General features: G+C 33.6%; 1 protein-coding gene across 2 annotated transcripts in view; it reads left to right on the forward strand.

Moving 5' to 3' along the window:
• LOC137621669 (protein turtle homolog B-like) overlaps positions 1–13,976 on the forward strand; it is a 782,627-nt gene extending 768,651 nt beyond the window's left edge. The window contains exons 14-17 of one of the 2 annotated variants that reach the window (XM_068352171.1): positions 2,401–2,670; positions 3,496–3,596; positions 12,178–12,208; positions 13,439–13,574. In XM_068352171.1, coding sequence (XP_068208272.1) covers positions 2,401–2,670; positions 3,496–3,596; positions 12,178–12,208; positions 13,439–13,443 — 407 coding nt within the window. In that variant the 3' untranslated portion in view covers positions 13,444–13,574. Of the gene's footprint in view, positions 1–2,400; positions 2,671–3,495; positions 3,597–12,177; positions 12,209–13,438 lie in introns of both variants that reach the window. The other variant, XM_068352170.1, reaches the window with a different exon arrangement.
• The last annotated feature ends 6,982 nt before the right edge of the window (positions 13,977–20,958 follow it).

Here is a 20,958-nt window from a genome sequence, read left to right on the forward strand (position 1 = left end):
CAACCTTGAAACCAGTGGTACCTATGGATTTTTTCTATAAATACACATATAAAACATATATATATATATATATATATATATATATATATATATATATATATATATATATACAAACTGTATATACATAGTGTATGCATATATAAGGTGAGAGAGAGAATGAGAGAAAGAAAGTGTTATATGTACTAGATGGTGCGATTATATTTGAAAGATGAATGTAAATGGTATAAAGGGGGTTTCTGATGCCTCTAATTGAGCTTCTTATAAGAGTTTGAAACGGATAGTATTGTGGAAGTTTCCCTCACATTTAATTCATAGGCTTCTTGCCGTCTAAAAATCAAAGACAGCCTCTTTCTGGACAAACTAGGCTGCATTTGGAATCAAGATTGTCACGCGATTCTTCGTCTGGAATACAGTACATTGGTTAACGATGGAATTACACTTAAGTATAAAGGCAATGTTGATGCAATTCCGTGTTATCCTTAAAACTAACTGGAACTCAATTTGTCTAGATACAGTAAATGCTGTCTTCGATTTTTAAACACCACTGATTTATTGTCTATTACTTGTAAGCCTAAATATGTCGAAGTATCATTCCTATATATATATATATATATATATATATATATATATATATATATATATATATATAAAGTAGATATATATATATATATATATATATATATATATATAAAGTATACACACATATATATATATATATATATATATATATATATATATGAGAGAGAGAGAGAGAGAGAGAGAGAGAGAGAGAGAGAGAGAGAGAGAGAGAGAGAGAGAGAGAGAGAGAGAAAGGGTGGTTAGGAAGGTTTCGATAAATAGATTTCTGGTTCTTCGTAAGTAAGCAGTCAATCCTTTGTCTATTAGTAAGTCATATCATACAAAAAACAATACAGTGTGAATGATGGTACATATACAAATGATTAAAAAAGGGAATTTTCTAATCAATTTCTTGCCTAAAGATATTTCTATAATACCTACGTATAACTCGACAAGTACTGTTCATATCTTTTAGTATACTCCAATGAAATGAATGCTCTTCAGTAAAATTAATAACCAAAACAAAATTAATAACAATAATGGCAATACTGACATTAAAAACATCCATTGGCTGCATCTTCAGAAGCTTTATTGCGAGGTTCGTCATTCACCAAAAGAAGACTTTACACATGATTGCATTATGCGAAATAAGAAGCAAAACCGTTTATAAATATAGTGGATCGTCAATATAACGATTATATTCATAACGAAGAAGCTTTCTCAAAACAAGACGCTTGGAAGCTCTTCTCATGCGAGTCTGGTATGTTCGGGCAAAAGTTGTTTTTACCGAAGTAAACTAAATATCCAATTATTATTTGCTCCACGCTGAAGTTGTCTACCAGATTATTCAACCGGGGGTCACAAGTACAATATTGTACACTTCGAAAACTAGCTCTTAGTACGCCATAATACTAGGATACACCGAAAGGGAGTATTGTATATGAGTCGTCTCGCAAGGCCAACTGTAGACGGATTAATAGATTACTCTATTCACCCTAGACTGCATGTAATAATAAGGATATTTGCATGCCACCTTTCACGCCTAGCTGTGCTACCCTCTGCCATTTAGTTTAAATAATATCCGTTGGTATCTTTTCTTCTTTCTTCCATTTTTGCCTAATTTGACATTCAAATTCAAGAAGGGCTCCCTCTGAAAAGCATTGCCAAATCTATCAAATTGAACTTCTTTTAGCAATTAACATTATAACGAGAGATCTATCATCGTCGACTCGTCGTACCGTTAGGTAACTCACAAATGAGAATTGGGATATGGTTGATTTACAGTATATTAACATTCATGCCAATTACCAATAACTTACGAAAATCTGCCACCAGATGTGCCCTCTAAGAATTTAAAAATGAATCTCGGTCATATAAGCAAACGACTTTATAGTAATACTGTACTCATAATAATCAAATCTATGATAAGAATTTGAAATTTTACTGTGACCTCTGGAAAACTAGAAGTGTGATTCTGCTCCCCATAATGAATAAGTATATCTCACCTTTTATACTCTAAAAGTTTAGATATGATATTTTGGGTAGTATAAAACCACTGAATTCTAATGTCGATAACAATCAACACTGAAACAGATACTCTCACCCTTTATACTCTCTACAAGTCTAGATATAATATTTGATTGGCATTGTGAAACTACTTAATTCTAATGTCTAAACAGATCCTCTCACCCTTTACACTCTCTGAAAGTCTTGATATATTATTTTGTGCTATTGAGAAACCACTGAATGATAATATCGACGACAATTAACGCTAAAGCATACAAACACCTCTCAATAACAAACCGCCCTCCATTCACACTTGAACGCACTCTTTCCACGAAGGTCCCCCAACGCTCTTTGAATTCACACCAGTTCTGGGCATCCTCATCGGCGTGGTGCTGGCTCTCATCCTAACCGCCCTTGTCATCATGGTCGTCATGAAAATGCGCCGGCCAATCCCGACCGCTGGAAATCCAGGATCGCGGGATGAGCTCAAGGGCGACCTGGAGAACAAGCCCCTCAACGTTGGAGTGCTGACCTCCAGGGTAAAGGAAGGGCCGACGGGAGGGGACCCCGACGATAAAAATCCTGACATAATACCTCACAAGACAGGTAAAACCTCATTCCTTCTTTCATTATGTCTTGAATATAACCTAGATTTACATTAGGAATCCTTAGAATATCCTTTATAATATTGAAGCATCCTTCCTAAAAAAAACTATGAGGCTTTTTCAACATTAATAATTCAATGACTTTCAGATATTTTTAAAAGCCAAAATGGAATGCCTATGAACACTTGACATACTCTACATTATGTAATGTTGCGTTTCATATAATTTTACCTGCTTTTTTTTTATTAGATTTAACTGGTATTGACCCAATATGAGCTTTTTCTCAATAAAACTAACTATATCTTAATATACAACGTATTCCACAGTTTATTTATAAAAGACAATAAAAAATTAAGGTTGTTATTTTCAATTAACGGCTCTCCCTAGGTAATTCTATGTACTAAATGAAGATAGTTCGCAATTTAGTCATCATTTAGAACTTAAACTAACTGATCCTTTCATCGTAGTGCCTTGCTTGATTAGCATCCTGTAATTTTATAAAAGGAAACGTAGTTTTATACATAAGATTAAAAAAAAAAAAAAAAAAAAAAAAAAAAAAAAATGATTTAGATACTTGTTAAAACCTTCCTTAACTTTTCCCATTCGGATGTTTGCTCAATTATAAATTAAAGTTACTGCACGTTTTCGATAATAATTTTTAAAATTTCAAACATTCCCTATATAGCAAAGGCTCTTGTGTAACAACCCAAAATAACTCTTCGGTTTGAATACTAACTGAATTTTGCTGAATGAAGGCCGGTAAAGTTGCCTCTTTTTCTTCATTAAATCGTATTAATAAATCTCTAACTTTTCCCTGTATTTACAGATGTTTCGTATCAAGACTATGAAACCATTAACAGAGGCGGCAAAGGGATGGGAGGATCCAACTTAGAATCTTCAGTAACTATCCGAACGTTACCTCGAACGGTAAGCAAAAGCAGCTATTTTCTTACTCATATATAAAAGGTTTATGTTCACTAATACTTCCATGTTATTTGAATGAAATCATAGGATAATGGCTTCAACACCTAAGGAAATGTGCCATTGCTACAACTATCTGTAATTATCGAGCGTTAATTTAGTTTTCTAAAAATTTTATGATAATTCTTTCCATATAATCAAAATAAACATCACGATAATATAATAAATTCACAATTCCAAGTTGCTTTTTTTATTTCTTTTATCTGTTATCTCAATATTCATCATAAAATGTACTATAATCATCTATAATGTTCAAGATACTAAATGTGAGATCATTCATGAACCAACTGATTTTTTTTCCAACAATAATACAACGCTACTTACGCAATCCAATGTCAAATTATTAATCAACCATAAGAAAATTAGTGCTTAGGGTCAAATGGCCTTTATAATTCCTCTTCCTGACCAAAGTTACTCATGAATAAGGAAGCATGCGATAAGCAATATATGCCAGCTAAGACACAACCGTCTGACAACACCAAGTTCTTTCTTCCCATGGGTGAGAGAAAAAAAACACCAAAATGTCAGGTATCATTCTGCTTTGAAAATTAAATTTAGGATTATAGCTTGGGTAATAATAATAATAGTAATAATAATAATAATAACAACAATAATAATAATAATAATAATAATAATAATAATAATAATAATAATAAAAGTGCAAAACAGCATGCTACTTGAAAGAACACACATACTGAGGAAAGTGATGGATTCGAAGCTGGGCGTTACCCGGAACCCCATACTACAGTATAAACCAATGGTCTTTGTACAGTGATTTAATAATAATAATAATAATAATAATAATAATAATAATGATGATAATGATAATAATAATAATAATAATAAATTATTATTATTATTATTATTATTATTATTATTATTATTATTATTATTATTATTATTATTATTATTATGTAAATTTCCATGCCAAATCGATGTTGTGAAATTCATACTTTTTTTTAAATCTCGTAATAAAACATCAATTTTCCACTTCAGTAAAGGCCAAGATTATTGAAATGATTAACTCACAATTGCTGTGAAATGTTTATGAATGCTCACTCCAGAAGAAAGAATAAAGGAGTATTATGTAAGGGAGTAACTAAAGGTCCACAGTGGAAACTCGGGAATTAATATTGAATTGACTTCTTATTTTATTACGAACTTTCTCAGTAAGTTGCAAAAATGAATATTACTGAATGGGAGAAACAAAGAAAAAATGAATAAAGAATTGGAAATAAAATGCAAATAACCGAAAACTCAATATATCGATTATTAACAGGAACGAATTAGCATATAGGCAATACTGAAATGAGGCAAACATGATGCAGGTAGATATAGAAATATAAAGATAATCAATGATATGGATAAAAATTCAGAAAATCGTAAAAAAAAAAACATACGTACTTAATAGAAATTAATGAACAGATAAACAAATAAATTTATAAAAGAAAGTTCACTTGAACGTATTCTGAAGCAAGGTCCCTCCCAATACAGTGAACGATCTGATAACATTTGTTATGAGGTCCCCAGTTGGTATAACCCAAGTAAAAGTAGCTCATGGGATAACCTAGCTAATTATACAGTACTAAACTTAGGAGAAAAATAACTATAATCAAATAAACTATAACTGAAAAATTACTTCTGTCAGTTAAGGCTAAATGTTATTAAAATTACTTTAGTCAATTAAAGCTAAATGTTATTAAAATTACTTCTGTCAATTAAGGTAAATAAAACTGAAAATTACTTCAGTCAAGAAGCTGAACATTATTGAAAATACTTCAGTCAATTAGGCTGAACATAAAAGATACTCCAGGAAATCATATTAAATGTAATTCAGTAATATTTGAGTCAATTAAGCTAAACGTAATTCAAAAGACACTAAGGTTAAGTCAGAAAAATTCATCATCTCCTCCTACGCCTAGTGACGTTTCAGCTTTTAAATCAATACTTCTCCATTCATCATCTCCTACTTCATGTTTCATATTCTTCAGTCATGCAGGCCTGGGTCTTCCAACTCTTCTAGTAACTTGTGGAGCCCAGTTTTAAGTTTTGTGAACTAATCTCTCTTGGGGAGTGCGAAGAGCATGACCAAACTATCTCCATCTACCCTTCACCATGATCCCATTCATATGAGGCACTCGAGTAATCTCTCATAGTTTCATTTCTAATCCTGCCCTGCACATTCAACTCCTAATATTCTTCTGAGCGCTTTGTTCTCAAATCTATAAAATCTATTGGATATTATTTCATTGTCCATACAGTAACACCGATCTCATTTAACTGATATATAGCCTGATTTTTATATGTAATTTCAGGCGATTTGATTGCCAACTTTTACTCAACCTAGCAATGGTCTGGTTTGCTTTTTTCAATCTTTCATTAAACTCAGTCTAAAAATCCTGTATTAGAGATCATATTTTCCAAATATTTAAATGATTCTACCTCATTAATCGTTTCTCCTTTCAATGATATTTTAGTTTCCATTGCATATTCCGTCCTCATCATCTCTGTCTTTCTTCTATTTATCTTGAGCCCAACCTCCTGTAATATTTCATGCATTCTGGTAAGCAGGTTTTGCAAGTCCTGTGGTGTTCTGCTAATGAAGGCAGCGTCGTCAGCATACTCTAGTTCCGCTAATTTCCTCTTACCAATCCAGTCCAATCCTTCTCAACCATCCCAAACAGTTCTATGCATTACACAATCCACGAGGAGGATAAACAACATAGGTGACAACACATTCCCTTGCAGTACACCACAGTTCACTAGAAATTCATTTGATAGGACTCCACTAACATTAACTTGTACTTTCTATGCCCATGAACAGCCTTAATCAAGTTTACATATTTAAGAGGAACTTCGTAATAACAAAGGACTCCACAAAACTGGCCGGTGAACACTATCAAAGGCTTTTTCATAGTCCACAAATGCCATCAAAACTTGATTCTATATTCTACATATTGCTGTACCACATGTCCTAAAATGAGAATTTGGTTATTGCAACTTCTACCTTTCCTAAATCCTGCTTGTTCATCTCTCAGCTTTTCATCAATCTTTCTCTCTAGACTTTTTAGAATGAGCATACTATATATCTCCATGACAATTGACGTTAGTGTGATACCTCTGTAATTATTGCAATCAGTCCGATCTACATTTTTTTTTGCCATTTTCCCCAACACTCCTAGCTCCCATTCATTAGATTTTGCGTTTTCACACCACATCTTACAAGATAATCTAGTAAGTATTCTGGGAGTAACTTCATTTCCGGCCAATATCATCACAGCAGGTATTCCATCATATCCAGGGACTTTCCATCTCTTTAGATTTTTGATGGGCTTCGACTTCAAGCACACTGAATTAATTCATGGGCACATCAAGGTCTTCCTCAGCTCCAGATATATTAATCAAATTATTCCCATCATATCTCCTATTCTGACCTCACTAAAGGGTATAGGTGGATTCGTTAATTAGTTTTGAGCTACAGTTTTGGGATTCATATAGTTTGATTGTGTTTATAACCTAAACTATTTCCCAAAATTTTACTTGAATTGAGCGAATAGTTTTCTTTTAATGAATTTTATTTATTTTTTGTTTTGTTTTACTCCATGTGTTTCAAAATCTATCTCCCACAGTTTTTGAAAATAATAAATATATCACTATTTATTAGCGAGTATAAGATATATCGAATGCAAAACAAATAACTTTACAGAGCACTAAAATGTATTTTTTATCTTTTTTATTTTAGAATTTGAAAAAAAAAATCACATTAATACATGAATTGAAAAAAAAGCGAGGATGAAATTCGAAAGTTATTCTTTGAAATACACCACAATCAGTCATTGTAAAGGTTTAAGAGTCTTTGGAATATTTTTTTTTAAAATAACGATGTAGATAGAATTTGAAATGAAAAAAAAAAGTTTTGAGAAAAATCATTTAGATTTTTTTTTTTACTCAACTTCACTGGTGGAGCTCTTAAGTGATCTCTACAAAGCTCCTAGTCCCCTATCTTTCTAAAGATATATTATCACCTCTTATGATACGCTAAAATTAATGATAAAAGCTTATGGGAGTTCATAGTTGCCAACTACTCATTGTTGCCACGTTCAGTAACTTTAGAAGGCACCTGGTTTGTAGTCGTCACCATCTCTTCGTAATTCTTTTTTTTTCTTTTTTTACCTATATCCACACTCCCTCTTTCTCTTTGTTATGGATAGTTTTATACCCAAATCATGCAGAGTCCCTAATGAATGGTATCAATGAGCTAGCAATATAGCTAATATTGTGCTCAAGGGCTGCAACATGTAATGCACTGAATACAAAGGTTGTTCACTAATAGGAACAAGTGCTCTCACACACATTATTATTGTTATCCAACGTATCGTACAGAAAACAATAAAACATGAATATACTGTAAACAAGTATTGACGAGTTTTCTCATGAAGTTATCATTTCAGTCTTCGCTATGGCTGAAATAGGGAAATTCTGGGTATACTGTATATGTGTGGAAGTGAATTGTCTTTTTGCCTTTAATAAGGCTTCTAAATGACATAATCTTTTGTCTGGCAATGGACCAGACCTTTTACAACGTAAAAATTATGAAAACAGAAAATGTCTGTCAGTGACTAAATATGGCTATTTTCTAGGCCGCCGATACCCTAAAGTCTTCCATCAACCGTTGCCTTTCTTTATCTTATGTTGTTATAACAAATCCATCTCTCTTATTGATGGGTATATGCTTCTTCTTTGCCCAAGTAGAGATTTCATTTATAATTCTATGAGAAATTCTTATAACAAAGTCACTCCCTGAATTCATAGCTTTGTCAGCCTCATCTGCTTTTCCTTTCTAAATATTATCTCCAGTCATTCCTGATTTTTCTTGTGACTTCACTATCAATATTGGAATACTTAGCATGCTCTACCTTGTAATTTTCATTACTTTCCTCGGAAACTTGCAACAATCATTTTCTGTCTTTGTCTCCTTTTCATAGTATCATCTGATATCCATGGTACTCTCCTTGTTACTACATGTTCCAAAACTTCAATACCAACTGATTGATATGTTTTTAATATCACACCATTGTCTGCTCTTCTTCTCTAAAGTCTCTACGACTGCAGATCGATTCCTACATTCGATTGCAAAGGTTTCTCTTTGCTCATCTTCAAGAAGCGTAGTTGTATCAAACCTAGGTATTCGATCTAAATTTCTATTGGGTGCTTTCTGTTTTAATTTAAGTGTGGCAAGGAGGATCACTACCAATATCTGCACCACTATAGCTTCTTAAATTTCTCAGAGTTCTCCTACTGCCTTTATTAATGGCCATGTGATCTATTTGATTTTTGTACTTGCCACATGGTGACGTTCATGTATATTTGAGGATGTCGTTGTGTTGGAAAAGAGTACTTCCTATGACAAGATTGTTTATTGAACAAAAACTTATATAATGTGCCACATTTTCATTTGCAACTTTACCAAGACCCTCAACACCCATCATATACACTATACCTTGATTATTTCTTCCAACTTTAGCATTGAAATCACCAATCACAATTTTCATATCTCTCTGGGATCTCATCTATTACTCTGCACTTCTTCATAGTACTCATCTTTCCTTTCTTCAGGGAAAACATTTGATGGTTTTTTTTAAACTTTGCGAGTAACAATCTACTCTTTACACCTCTCCACTCCATCAAAGCCTCTTCTGCTCTTGGTGTCATCATCATTCCTATTCTTCACTTCCAACTCCATCTGTTCTTCCTAAGTAGATATATATAATGCCTTGGTCAAATTTTTTTTTACCAATCCCCTTATACCGTGTTTCAGTTAGGCCCAAGATATCCAAACTATATATCATAAACTCATTCTCCACTTGCTGTAACTTACCAATCTGATTCATGGTTCTAACATTCCAATTATTATTATTATTATTATTATTATTATTATTAATTGCTAAGCTACAACCCTAGTTGGAAAAACTGGATGCTATAAGCCCAAGGGCTCCAACAGGGAAAATAACCCTGTGGGAAAGGAAAAAAGGAAAAATAAGATATTTCAGGAACAGTAACATTTAAATAAATTTCTTCCATACAAACTATAAAAACTAACAAAACAAGAGGAAGTGAAAAATGATAGAATAGTGTGCCCGAGTATACCCTCAAGCACAAGAACTCTAACCCAAGACAGTGGTAAACCATGGTACAGAGGCTATGGCACTACCGAAGACTGGAGAACGATGGTTTGATTTTGGAGTGTCCTTCTTCTTGAGGAGCTGCTTACCATAGCTAAAGAGTCTCTTCTACCCTTACCAAGAGGAGAGTAACCACTGAACAATTACAGTGCAGTAGATAACCCCTTGAGTGAAGAATTGTTTGGTAATTTCAGTGTTGTGAGGATAAAGGAGCATGTGGAAAGAATATGCCAGACTATTCGGTGTATGTGTATGCACAGGGAAAATGAACCATAACCAGAGAGAGGGATTCAATGTAGTACTGTCTGACCAGTCAAAAGGACCCCATAACTCTCAAGTGGTAGTATCTCAACGGGTGGCTGGTGCCCAGGTTAACGTACTACCTAATTTCAATTTCTCTTTGGTATTTACAAACTGGGAGATTATTAGCACCCAGCTACGCCTGGGACCGGGGTTCAGTCTGTCATTTTCGCTTTCCATAGACTGACTAAATCCATAGAGGATTCATTGACTGAATTCATCAAAGGATAGCCAGTTCCTTGTGATGCACAGTGGCTATCTAACTAAGGGCAAGTGACCCTTGCCGGTCCATACTCATTTCAGTAAGATCATACGCCAGGCAACGAGAGTAGAAGCCGAAGAGAAATCTTGTCTATCGCCTTACACCCAATCCATCACCCTGATGCCAATGACTCCATCGAAATTTAGGGGGGCATTTCTTCCACACCCAAAGTTCTCGTTACTCCACCAAGTTGCTGCTCCGCTTATACAACCGTTAGCAAATATGGATTGCTAAGATATACTGCCTAGTAAATTAAACTAATGTAATTCGAGAATGCTTCAGTCAATTAAACTAACCCCAATTCAATATACTCAACAATAAACCTAATTGAAGCTGAAAATACATTGGCCCATTAAGATAAAAATAATGAAAAAGAATATATGCCAACCTCGTCAAATGACAAAAAAAAATGATAGGAAACTGGAACATTCCTGAATGCTCTTATTTTACAGTATAGTGCTGCTAAATAAATTAACAAATGTCATAACCAATCTCACCAATGCGTCTAGTAAATAAGATAAGAACTTGTGCTGAGCACGCAGGAATTTGTTTGATGAAAAAGCCTAGAGATGAATGAAAAACATGCATGACATCGTTGGTCAGCGTGAAAATTCCTGAACCTTCGTTCTTCTGACACAGTAGGATCTTTGACTTTCCTGCCATGGGCCTTGGGGAGATTATGAAGCCCTCGGCTTCCATCTTTACTAAGAGTTTATCTAAGCACGACCGTACAAATATATATACTATATATATATATATATATATATATATATATGTGTGTACATATATATATATATATATATATATATATATATATATATATATATATATATATATATATATATATATATATATCTAGATCCTCAACCAAAATTCCATAATTCTAGTGACCAACTCAAAAAGGGGTAAAATCCGCTAATGTGCAAAGTTAAATTATGAAAAAAATTAATGAAGAGCAAAATTTCAAATATAATACTGTTAACATTTACATTCTCGTGAGCACAAACATGCTCATCTGATATGAATATTATGTGAACATGATCAGAAATTTTAATTCCCTGGCATGTTGAAATACAGATCTATGCTACCAGAGGTTTTTTGTGATCAGATTTTTTTTCAACATTTCTTTTAAATGATATTTTGAATCTCAATGCTGGAGTCCCTTGGGCAGAATAAAAATAAAAACAAAGTTGATATGGAGAGAATAATTTTCATTTATCTACTTTCTGAAGTCTTTGCAAAGGGGGATTGGCAGGGAAGAATCTTGTTATCCAAGAAATCAATATCTACAGACACGTCTGAATGAATTTACAATTCAGTATATCATGAAAAAAATTTCTCCTTCAGCACTGTATTTTCAGAGTGTGTATGACCGTAGGGAAAAGTCTCTTAGTAACTGGGAGGTATTCTGTAGTCTTATAAAAAAAGCTCTTCACCATCTCTAGTCTAGAATATGTGTTACTGTAGGGGTCAGGTTAATCTCGGGTTGCTCTGCTTATCTTGGTTGCTTCTCTGGTAAACCATTTTCTCTTAGTTGACTGAACATGATTAGAGATAGCGTATTCTGGCGTCAGACGCCATATTGAACAGCTTTTTGAGTCCAGTATGTAATTTTCATAAGATGGGCTAAAAAGCAATGCTTCAGTAATGTGAGGATTTAAGACATTATACACATTTAATTACGCACTGATCAACATTAGTTCCATAACCAACTTTGGCATCTACTTCCCTTGTAACAATTCACGAGTCTCAAATGCTGTTTCAATATTCTACACCACCACAGGCACAGCAGCAATCATCCTTTTATGCTGCAGGTCAGTCTGAACAGGGCAGTACATAGCAGCATGACTCATTATAACTCAGTTAGCATGACTCGAGGAAAGAGCATGAGTAATCTTTTTTCTTAGACTAGATTCACTGCCGGTATTATTGTCATGCCGACTAGATCCAATTACTTTTGTAGAGGAATACGCATGGATTAACCCCCTCCTGGGATTGGTCTGTACATACCATACAGAAGCTAAGAGCTCTCATATTTTGAATGATTTTCTATTTTTATTTCATTTTGGGAAGGAACTTATTGGATGAACATAGAAGTCTTAAAAGAATATTTATCACCATGCTTACAGTGCTAATATATGCATATATATATGTGTGTATTACAAATATCAATCTGCATAAGTGGACTTCTATGACCATTGCATTTTGTTCCTCCTGGGCTCCGCAGGCCTGTACGTAATTTAGAAGTGCATCTTGATATGATTTTCTTAATGTCTTAGATTACATATACTTTGCGTTACCTGAAAGAAAATCGTACATTCCAGCCTTCAAAAGAAACTGTACTGTATTTTTTTCTGTCAGTGTGTTCTATCAATCTCTTTCTAATTAACCCACGTCGATCTGATTTTCAGGGACATAGCATGAGCATGATGTAAGTTCAAATGCTGAAAGGCTCAGTACCCCATTAATGACTATAGATTTTTATCTTTCTCCTGAAACCACGTGAAAGTAATTTTCATTTTCAGTTTCACTCATGAAATTTTAGACGGTCCTCTTGTAAGCACATTAACCCAAAATCCCAACCCACTTTTTCATAAGAATTTCTGAGAGGTAGATTAGACCCTAAATGGCTACAAGTTTACTTCGTTTTCGGTTTTATCCTAAATGTTATGTTTATGGCCCGTAGTATTTGAGTCTTAACCCTCTGTAACTGGGTAGATCTGATGTATCTTTATCTTTCTTCCATGTTGAACTTGAGTCCATCAGATGTCTACATAAATGCCTAATCAAAATTGTGAAATGATGAAGATTCGATGCAAAGGAATATATTGCAAATAAAAATGGCTTGTCAAATTCTATGTGAATGTTTTTGTACCTAATGTTATATATATATACATGCAGCACTAAAGTAAATACTAAAATCACTTTTATATTCATCTTTGTGTAGAATCTGTCAAGAATTCATTTTGAAGTCAAAACAGCTGCTAATTTACTCTTTTTTATGTTCTTTAACTTATATTATTTAATTCTCTTCGTTCACACAGCCTAAAGAGACATCCCCCATCAAGGAAGTGACCTATGCTGAGCCCTCAATGATAATAACGAAAGCCCAGCCGGGGTACCAAGTAAGTGGTACAGATCTGTGTCTTTTTGCAGCTAAGCGGAGAAGCGCCTATTTGCCACTCATCCCAACAACCTCTACTGCAGTCCAATCTGATAATTCCACACCAATGGCAACTAAGGCTTCCAACTCTTCATCCAGCCCAAAAGAGAATTGCGACAGGGCTATGTATGCCACTGTGCAACCCATCAAGTATGGCTCCCGGTCCAACAGTCCGCATCTTTACAGTCCCATAGACCATCCCCATGTGGCTACAAATTCCACTGGGGCTAAAATGGTGGCCACCAGGCTTCGCTCACAAATCTCTATGCCTGTGTGAATGTTCCTGCCAATCGCCGTAGCGTTAACATCCCAGCAACCTCAAACCATGTCTACGCCACAATCACTCGTCCTCGCAGTACGACCAATGTTGATACCATCACGGCACCAAATCTGTCAAATGCCTACGCTACCGTAGATAGGAGAATGACTGAAGGGACCTCAGCATTTCCTTCAAATAAACGGAACTCTTATGTAACGATGGGGAACTGGAATCCCCAAGCCCTCCTTTCTCCTATAGATAGCCAAGAGGCAACAGTGGTCACGTCTCGACCTAGTGGGAGGTGTATCCCTTACGAAAGTGCAGTGTAAATAAACTAGAACCCGGTCACATCAATTCTGGTTACAGTAAAATATTTTCCGACTTGGTAAAATGTTCATTACTGGCTATATAACTATTCACAATTGATATGGTTAGCAAATCGTGTTTTGTGTAAGTTATGTAAACTATTATGAGTGTTGAAGAGGAAGGTAATAAGATAAACAATGCCAAATAAGCTTTGGCGAGACACTGAATGTCAAATTCTTCCATTTCTGTATATATACTAAAAAGAAAAAAAAAACAAACGTGTATATTAGTGTTCTCTATAAAGCTTTAAAAGTAATTATAAGTAAACAAATAATTTTTCTTCCGAATATGCGTAGGGTGGAGAAGCCGTATTTATCAATTGTTGTTTTCTGGACAACTGACAAAAAATTGCAAGAAAACTTAATGTGAGCTTTGTGTGAAGTGGTGTGGCTCAAGGAGGGTACATTAAATTCGGATTTATAAAGCGTAATTTACTATCTTCTCTTTTCCGTACTGCATCATATTTATTTCAATTATGATACAGATAACATATTCAATTAATTTCGGAATCAAGACATTAGTATTGTGGCCGAACCTACTCTACTGCAAAAATTAATCTGCATTTTGCTTATCCGTATTATTTTTTCATATAATGTCAAGACAATAATTCATATCCTTATCGTTTGCGACTTTTTCATGGACCCCAGACGTAATTTTTATATGGTAAAAGTAATTGTCTTTCTTGGAAAGCCCTTCAACTCAGTTTCTGTCTTTAACATTTGACTCGGCGTGCATTCTAAGGAATATTATTCCTAATTAAATAACACTTGTCTCCATTTAAAAAAGGCAATACAACAGAAGCTGATTTACTGAAAATGCGCCCTACTACCATGAATTCGGAAACATACAAGTTGGGGTAGACAATATATTTGCAAATTGCTAAGAATACCTCAGAATATAATTTCCTTGTCTTTGATATTTTCCTTGTTTTTTTTTCTCTTCCCTTTCCTCTTTTCCTTCATCTTAGGCTATGGACTTAGAATATGGTATTATGTTGCTCTTTCCATAAGCCTTTATTCATAAAATAAAATAGAAATAACTCCCCCAGGCCTAGATGTCGTTAGGCAATAGCTGATCACGCTACGGAAGATCGATTTCCTGAAGACAGATTCACTCAGTCATACTCAAAGGCTTCCATTGTACATATTGATGAAAGGAAAAAAAACAAACTTTTGTATAATAAGTCAGTTTATAGATAATCTTAACTGTAGTTTTAGTAGTTGTAAAAATTAGACAATAAATGATGCTATGGCATCTACTAACAGTATGTCCTCAATTTGTATAAAAATGCTCACTATCTTATTAGTCAAATTATACGAGAATTGCTATATAAGGATGATCCGTCAATTCATGTTTAAGTACACAGGAAAATCAGTATTGCTAAGGAGTGCAGGATTTCTAAGGATTTCACTCATCGGGCTGAATATGATTAGAGTCCCTAATAAGTAACTATCCACGAAAGAGATTTCCTTTATTTAAACGTTCATATTCTTAATTATAACTATTTTAATAACCACATATAAATTTTGTTAATATGTGGTATAATTCCAGGTAACAATTTAGCTAAATAAATTTAAACCGCTTTGAAAACAAGTTTATCGTATTAGATAAACCACCGTTCTTTTGCTGATTAAAGATTTGACTAATTTTCCTGATAGACACAAGACTAGGGTTGTCGCCATATAAGATAAAAGGGCATGGGACTTTCAACCTTAGTCCAAGACCAACGAAACGCTAATATCTGCTAACACCTTCAAATATGAAAAATGGCATGGTTAATTTACATACACACATTATTTACACACATATGTATGAATATATATGCATATATTGTATAATATACATATATATATATATATATATATATATATATATATATACACACACACATATATATATATATATATATATATATATATATATATATATATATATATATATATATATATATATATATAGTGTGTGTGTGTGTGCGTATATCTGCATTAAGACACGGTCTTTAGCATGAATATAAAACCATGCATCTTTTCATGTACAGCAAGGATGGGATTTGCAAATTTGCGTTTTCAGTTTACATAATAATCATATAAATTAATAACATATTTTGTTTAATAAATCCTCTTTGGGCATAACCACAGAATGACCTCCTAAGTAAAAATAGTTATAACGTTTCCCTTTTCATATTTAAATTTCAGTATTCCAAAGTTTTTTCTTAATTTCTCCTAACCGTAACCAACATTAATTTATAACATCAGGAAAAATATCAGTGATTTAGGTTTAATATCTTCCTTTACTCTAAATACAAAATATAAAAACTTGTATTAGATTTCCCTCTAAAAATATTTATCTGATTTTTTCATTTGATTTGATTTAATGAATTTCGAAACGAAAATAATCCACAGTAAAATTTCGTTAATTCTTTCCAATTAATTATGTCATTGTAAGAATTACACCATATTAACTTGATTTCGTTCTCCTTTATTGAACACTGTATAGAGATAATCTACTCTGGAAAAAAATATCACAAATGTTAATTGGAAAAGCAGTTAATGCATTCAACCTCATAAGTGTTAATCCAATCAATAGTTGAAATATGACGACTAAGTATCTGCTTATTTCAAATTCTAGATTCAACGTTTTAGTAGTAACAAAAATCAAGAAAAAACAGTGACATTTATCAGTTACAATGAAAAATACTGAGATTACAAGAGAAGGGAAATTACAAAGAGACGATAGATGAACATTTCGCAAGAGATCTAGTCAGTTTATTTCAAATCCAGTTCACTCCCAGCCGGAAATAGGTCTCACTAGTCCAAAAGTGTTGAAGACGTGTTGAACACTTCAAATATTTAATGTTATATATAATATTCCGGTCAACGCTTGCAGATTCTATGGATCCATACATAGAATTAAACGTGATTATTTTACATTAAATGACCTCCATAGATCTGTAAATAAATAAAAAAAAAAGATTAATAACCTTGAAATTCTCTAGAAATTTTCCAACCACATGAATCTGGAAGCGCTGTTCCTCCCTATCCCTCTATGTATAAAATGTCCTGCAGAACGCAGATGAAAAATATTTTCAATACTTTATGGAAGATTATTGTTTTCTTATACTTGTATATTGTGTAATATTGCCTGATCAATAGATAATAAACACAACCTTTGGAATTAGATTTTTCTCTGAATAACCGTGCAATTGAAAGGTAAGAATAATGGCTATATGAGGGGGGCTGCTTTTATATCGGGATTATTCAATGAAAAAGAGAGAGAGAGAGAGAGAGAGAGAGAGAGAGAGAGAGAGAGAGAGAGAGAGAGAGAGAGAGAGAGAGATAGAGAGAGAGAGAGAGAGAGATAGAGAGATAATGTTGGTATCTTTAAATGATTTCTCTTAGTCTCTTGTATAAATACATAAAAGAATGGATTGATTTATAGAATAAGCCTCCTCCCTCAGCACCTACCCCCTCTATTGTTTTACAACAATGTCCATTTACATTAAATGAAACTTTTTTATCATTGTTCTTCAAGACCTTGGATTTTTACATGTAACATATTTCAAGACAATTTTCTCCATTCTAAAACTTATATAATCCTTTGGATTTAGCTGGGGATTTCCTGAAGTGAAAGTTAAAATAGAAAGCCCAAATCTAGGCTGGTACAGTGATTATAAAAACCTTAGGGAATGTTCTCCATCTTCAATCACTAAATATCCGTAGTATCGGAACTGTTCATGTGAAATATCATCTGCAATTACTGCACACCTGAAAAGACTGATTTCGAAAATTTACCTGTAGTTAATTTGACCCTCCATGTTTACCTAAACATAATTATTTGTAAATAAGGGCAGTCAAAAAATTTATAATGGATGATTTAATTAGTATACTTAATAGCATTTGAGTAATTCTAAATATTATCAGTAAATAAGAAATATTGAAATTAATTTCAACCTAGTTTCAACTATCTATCGTTCAGGCATTTCATTTCTTAATGTAAGAAATACCATAAGATATCAACACAACAATCATGACATTTACAGCCATATTCTGCCAGCTTTCAGAAGCTGTTGAGAGACATTTTTATTGTAGATAGGCCCTTCCTTCAAATTCCTTCACACGGATGTTCAAGATAAACTCTACCTAATGGAGACAAAGAAATGACATAAACAAATCCGCCATGGCAGAGTTGTATTCCATATCTAACTGAAAACAAGACTCGTTTACAACGCAACAACAAGCTATTAGATTAAACCTAAGTACAATTTCTACCCACTAATGCTGTAAACAAGACAACACTAATAATCTTCATTCTATATAACACTGTTAAAGGAAATCTTGAACAAACGCAAACATATGAACAGGCCCCTTACATGGCTTTCCATAAAGAACACTTTGGTCCTCACGACAATACAAACAAAACAGGAAAAACCATTATTACTGTTGTGTGATGTGGAATTATAAAGATGGGATAAAGATAGTCCCTTGAATGATATATCTGTATGAGTTTCTGATCTTGGTCATCGCCATCCCCTTTTCTATATATATATATATATATATATATATATATATATATAAATATATATATATATATGTATATATATATATACATATATATATATATATATATATATATATATATATATATATACATATAAGTGCATATATATATATATATATATATATATATATATACATATAAGTGCATATATATATATATATATATATATATATATATATATATATATATATATACAATTACAACTATAAGAACCCTGTACATATGCTTATGTGCAGGTACATCGTGCCTTTTTGCTTAACTTATTTTCGGCATTTTTTGGTTTTCTGTCTTCTATGTGTGATGTATGTCATAATAAATATCGTTGTTTAGTCTGGGTTTCATTTAAGTATTACCCCATGAAATTCTATGAGCGTCGCATCCTGGTTCACCTAACGAAAGTCTGTGTACTATTATCAAAAGAAGGAGATAACCCGGACTAATGGAATGGCAGTGCAAATCACATTCTAGTTCACTTGATAAAGCTCAGTGTGCGTCATATATTCGTTCACTTAATGAAAGTCAGTGCTAGTCACATGCTGGTGGACTTAATGAAAGTCAGTGCAGTGAACTCTGGGTTCAATTTGATTAAAGTAGTTTCACATGCTGAAGAACCTAAAAAAAAACAGTGAAAGTCAATATAACCTAATGAATGTCAGTGACGATCGCACCGTGATGCAGCTAATGAAAATAATAGAAAGTGACATCCCGATGCACTTGATGAAAGTCAGAGTTAGTATCATCAATTTCACCTAATGAAAATCTGTGTAAGTAACATCAGGGTTACCTGATGAAAGTCTGTGTAAGTAACATCCTATTGCTACTAATGAAAGTCTGTGTCAGTCACATTCTGATATACTTGATAAACGTCAGCTCATGACAAATACTGGTTAACTTGATTAAAGTCAGTGTTAGTAATATTCTGGTGTAATCGAAGACAGTCAATACTATTCATGTACTAGTATACCTAGATGCACTTATAATAATTGACAACTGGGTTCACTTAATGATTGTCATTGAAAGTCACACTTTGATGTATTTAATGAAAGTCAGTGTAGGTCTCACCTTGGTTCACTCGATGAAATTCAGTGCGAGTCACATCCTAGTTCACTCTATGAAATACAATGTTGGTCACCCACTGGTTCATTTAATGACAATAAGGGTAAGTCACGTGGCTTACTTAACGAGAGTCGGTCGGGGTTAAGTCATAACATGGTTCACTAAAAGAGAGTCAGTGGTAGTTACATCCTGATAGACTTCATATAAATCAGTTCCATTCATAACCTGATTTATTTAATGAAAGTTAGTGCCAGGCATATCCCGGCTCACTTAATAAAATTCAGCGGCAGTCACAGCTTAATGAATTTTATGAAAACCAGTACCGTCCAATTCCGATGGTTGTAACAAGTTGATTAGCATAACTAAAGTAAAGGGTGCGCACAAAGTTCGAGGCTCTCTTCCACCTTGCAGCCTACAAGCTGACCCAGAAATATTTTGGGTGCTTTCGCTATTAGCGAATCAAAGTGAGCCATGGTAAACATATCACTCACCAACGCATGTCCCGCCAAAAGAAAAAAAAAAAAAAAAAAAAAAAAAAAAGCTTAGTAAAAGCACATCTTTGACCTTGAATAGCATGAGATAATAAAAATGTTACGGAAAAAGAAACAGGAATTTATAATCAGTTGTACAATCTAGGAGAGGAGAAGAGTGACGGAGACACTGGGCGAAGCATCTCCACTAATCTATATAATAAAGTGTCTGGATATATATATATATATATATATATATATATATATATATATATATATATATATATATATATATATATATATATATATATATATAAGTATAAGTATGTTTCCTGTTACGCTCAGGGGGAGAGGGAGTAGTCATGCCCTGGTAAGAGGGGGTATCTCGAAAGGTACAGTGGGAAAACACACACTCCTCCTCAAATTACCGAAAAAGGGGGTTGTATTAGGAGGTGGCCGAACAGTTGCGTACCGGACATTTACGTACCGGACATTTGCGTCCCGGACATTTGCGTACCGGGACATTTGCGTACCGGGACATTTGCGTCCCCGGACATTTGCGTCCCTGGACATTTGTGTACCGGGACAATTGTGTCCCTGGATATTTGTGTACCTGGACATATAAGTATCCAAAATATTCTGAATTTACAATATTTTAAAATCTCTCTCTCTCTCTCTCTCTCTCTCTCTCTC

The sequence above is a fragment of the Palaemon carinicauda genome, chromosome 28, assembly GCF_036898095.1.
Source record: "Palaemon carinicauda isolate YSFRI2023 chromosome 28, ASM3689809v2, whole genome shotgun sequence".
Classification (NCBI taxonomy): Eukaryota; Metazoa; Arthropoda; class Malacostraca; order Decapoda; family Palaemonidae; genus Palaemon; species Palaemon carinicauda.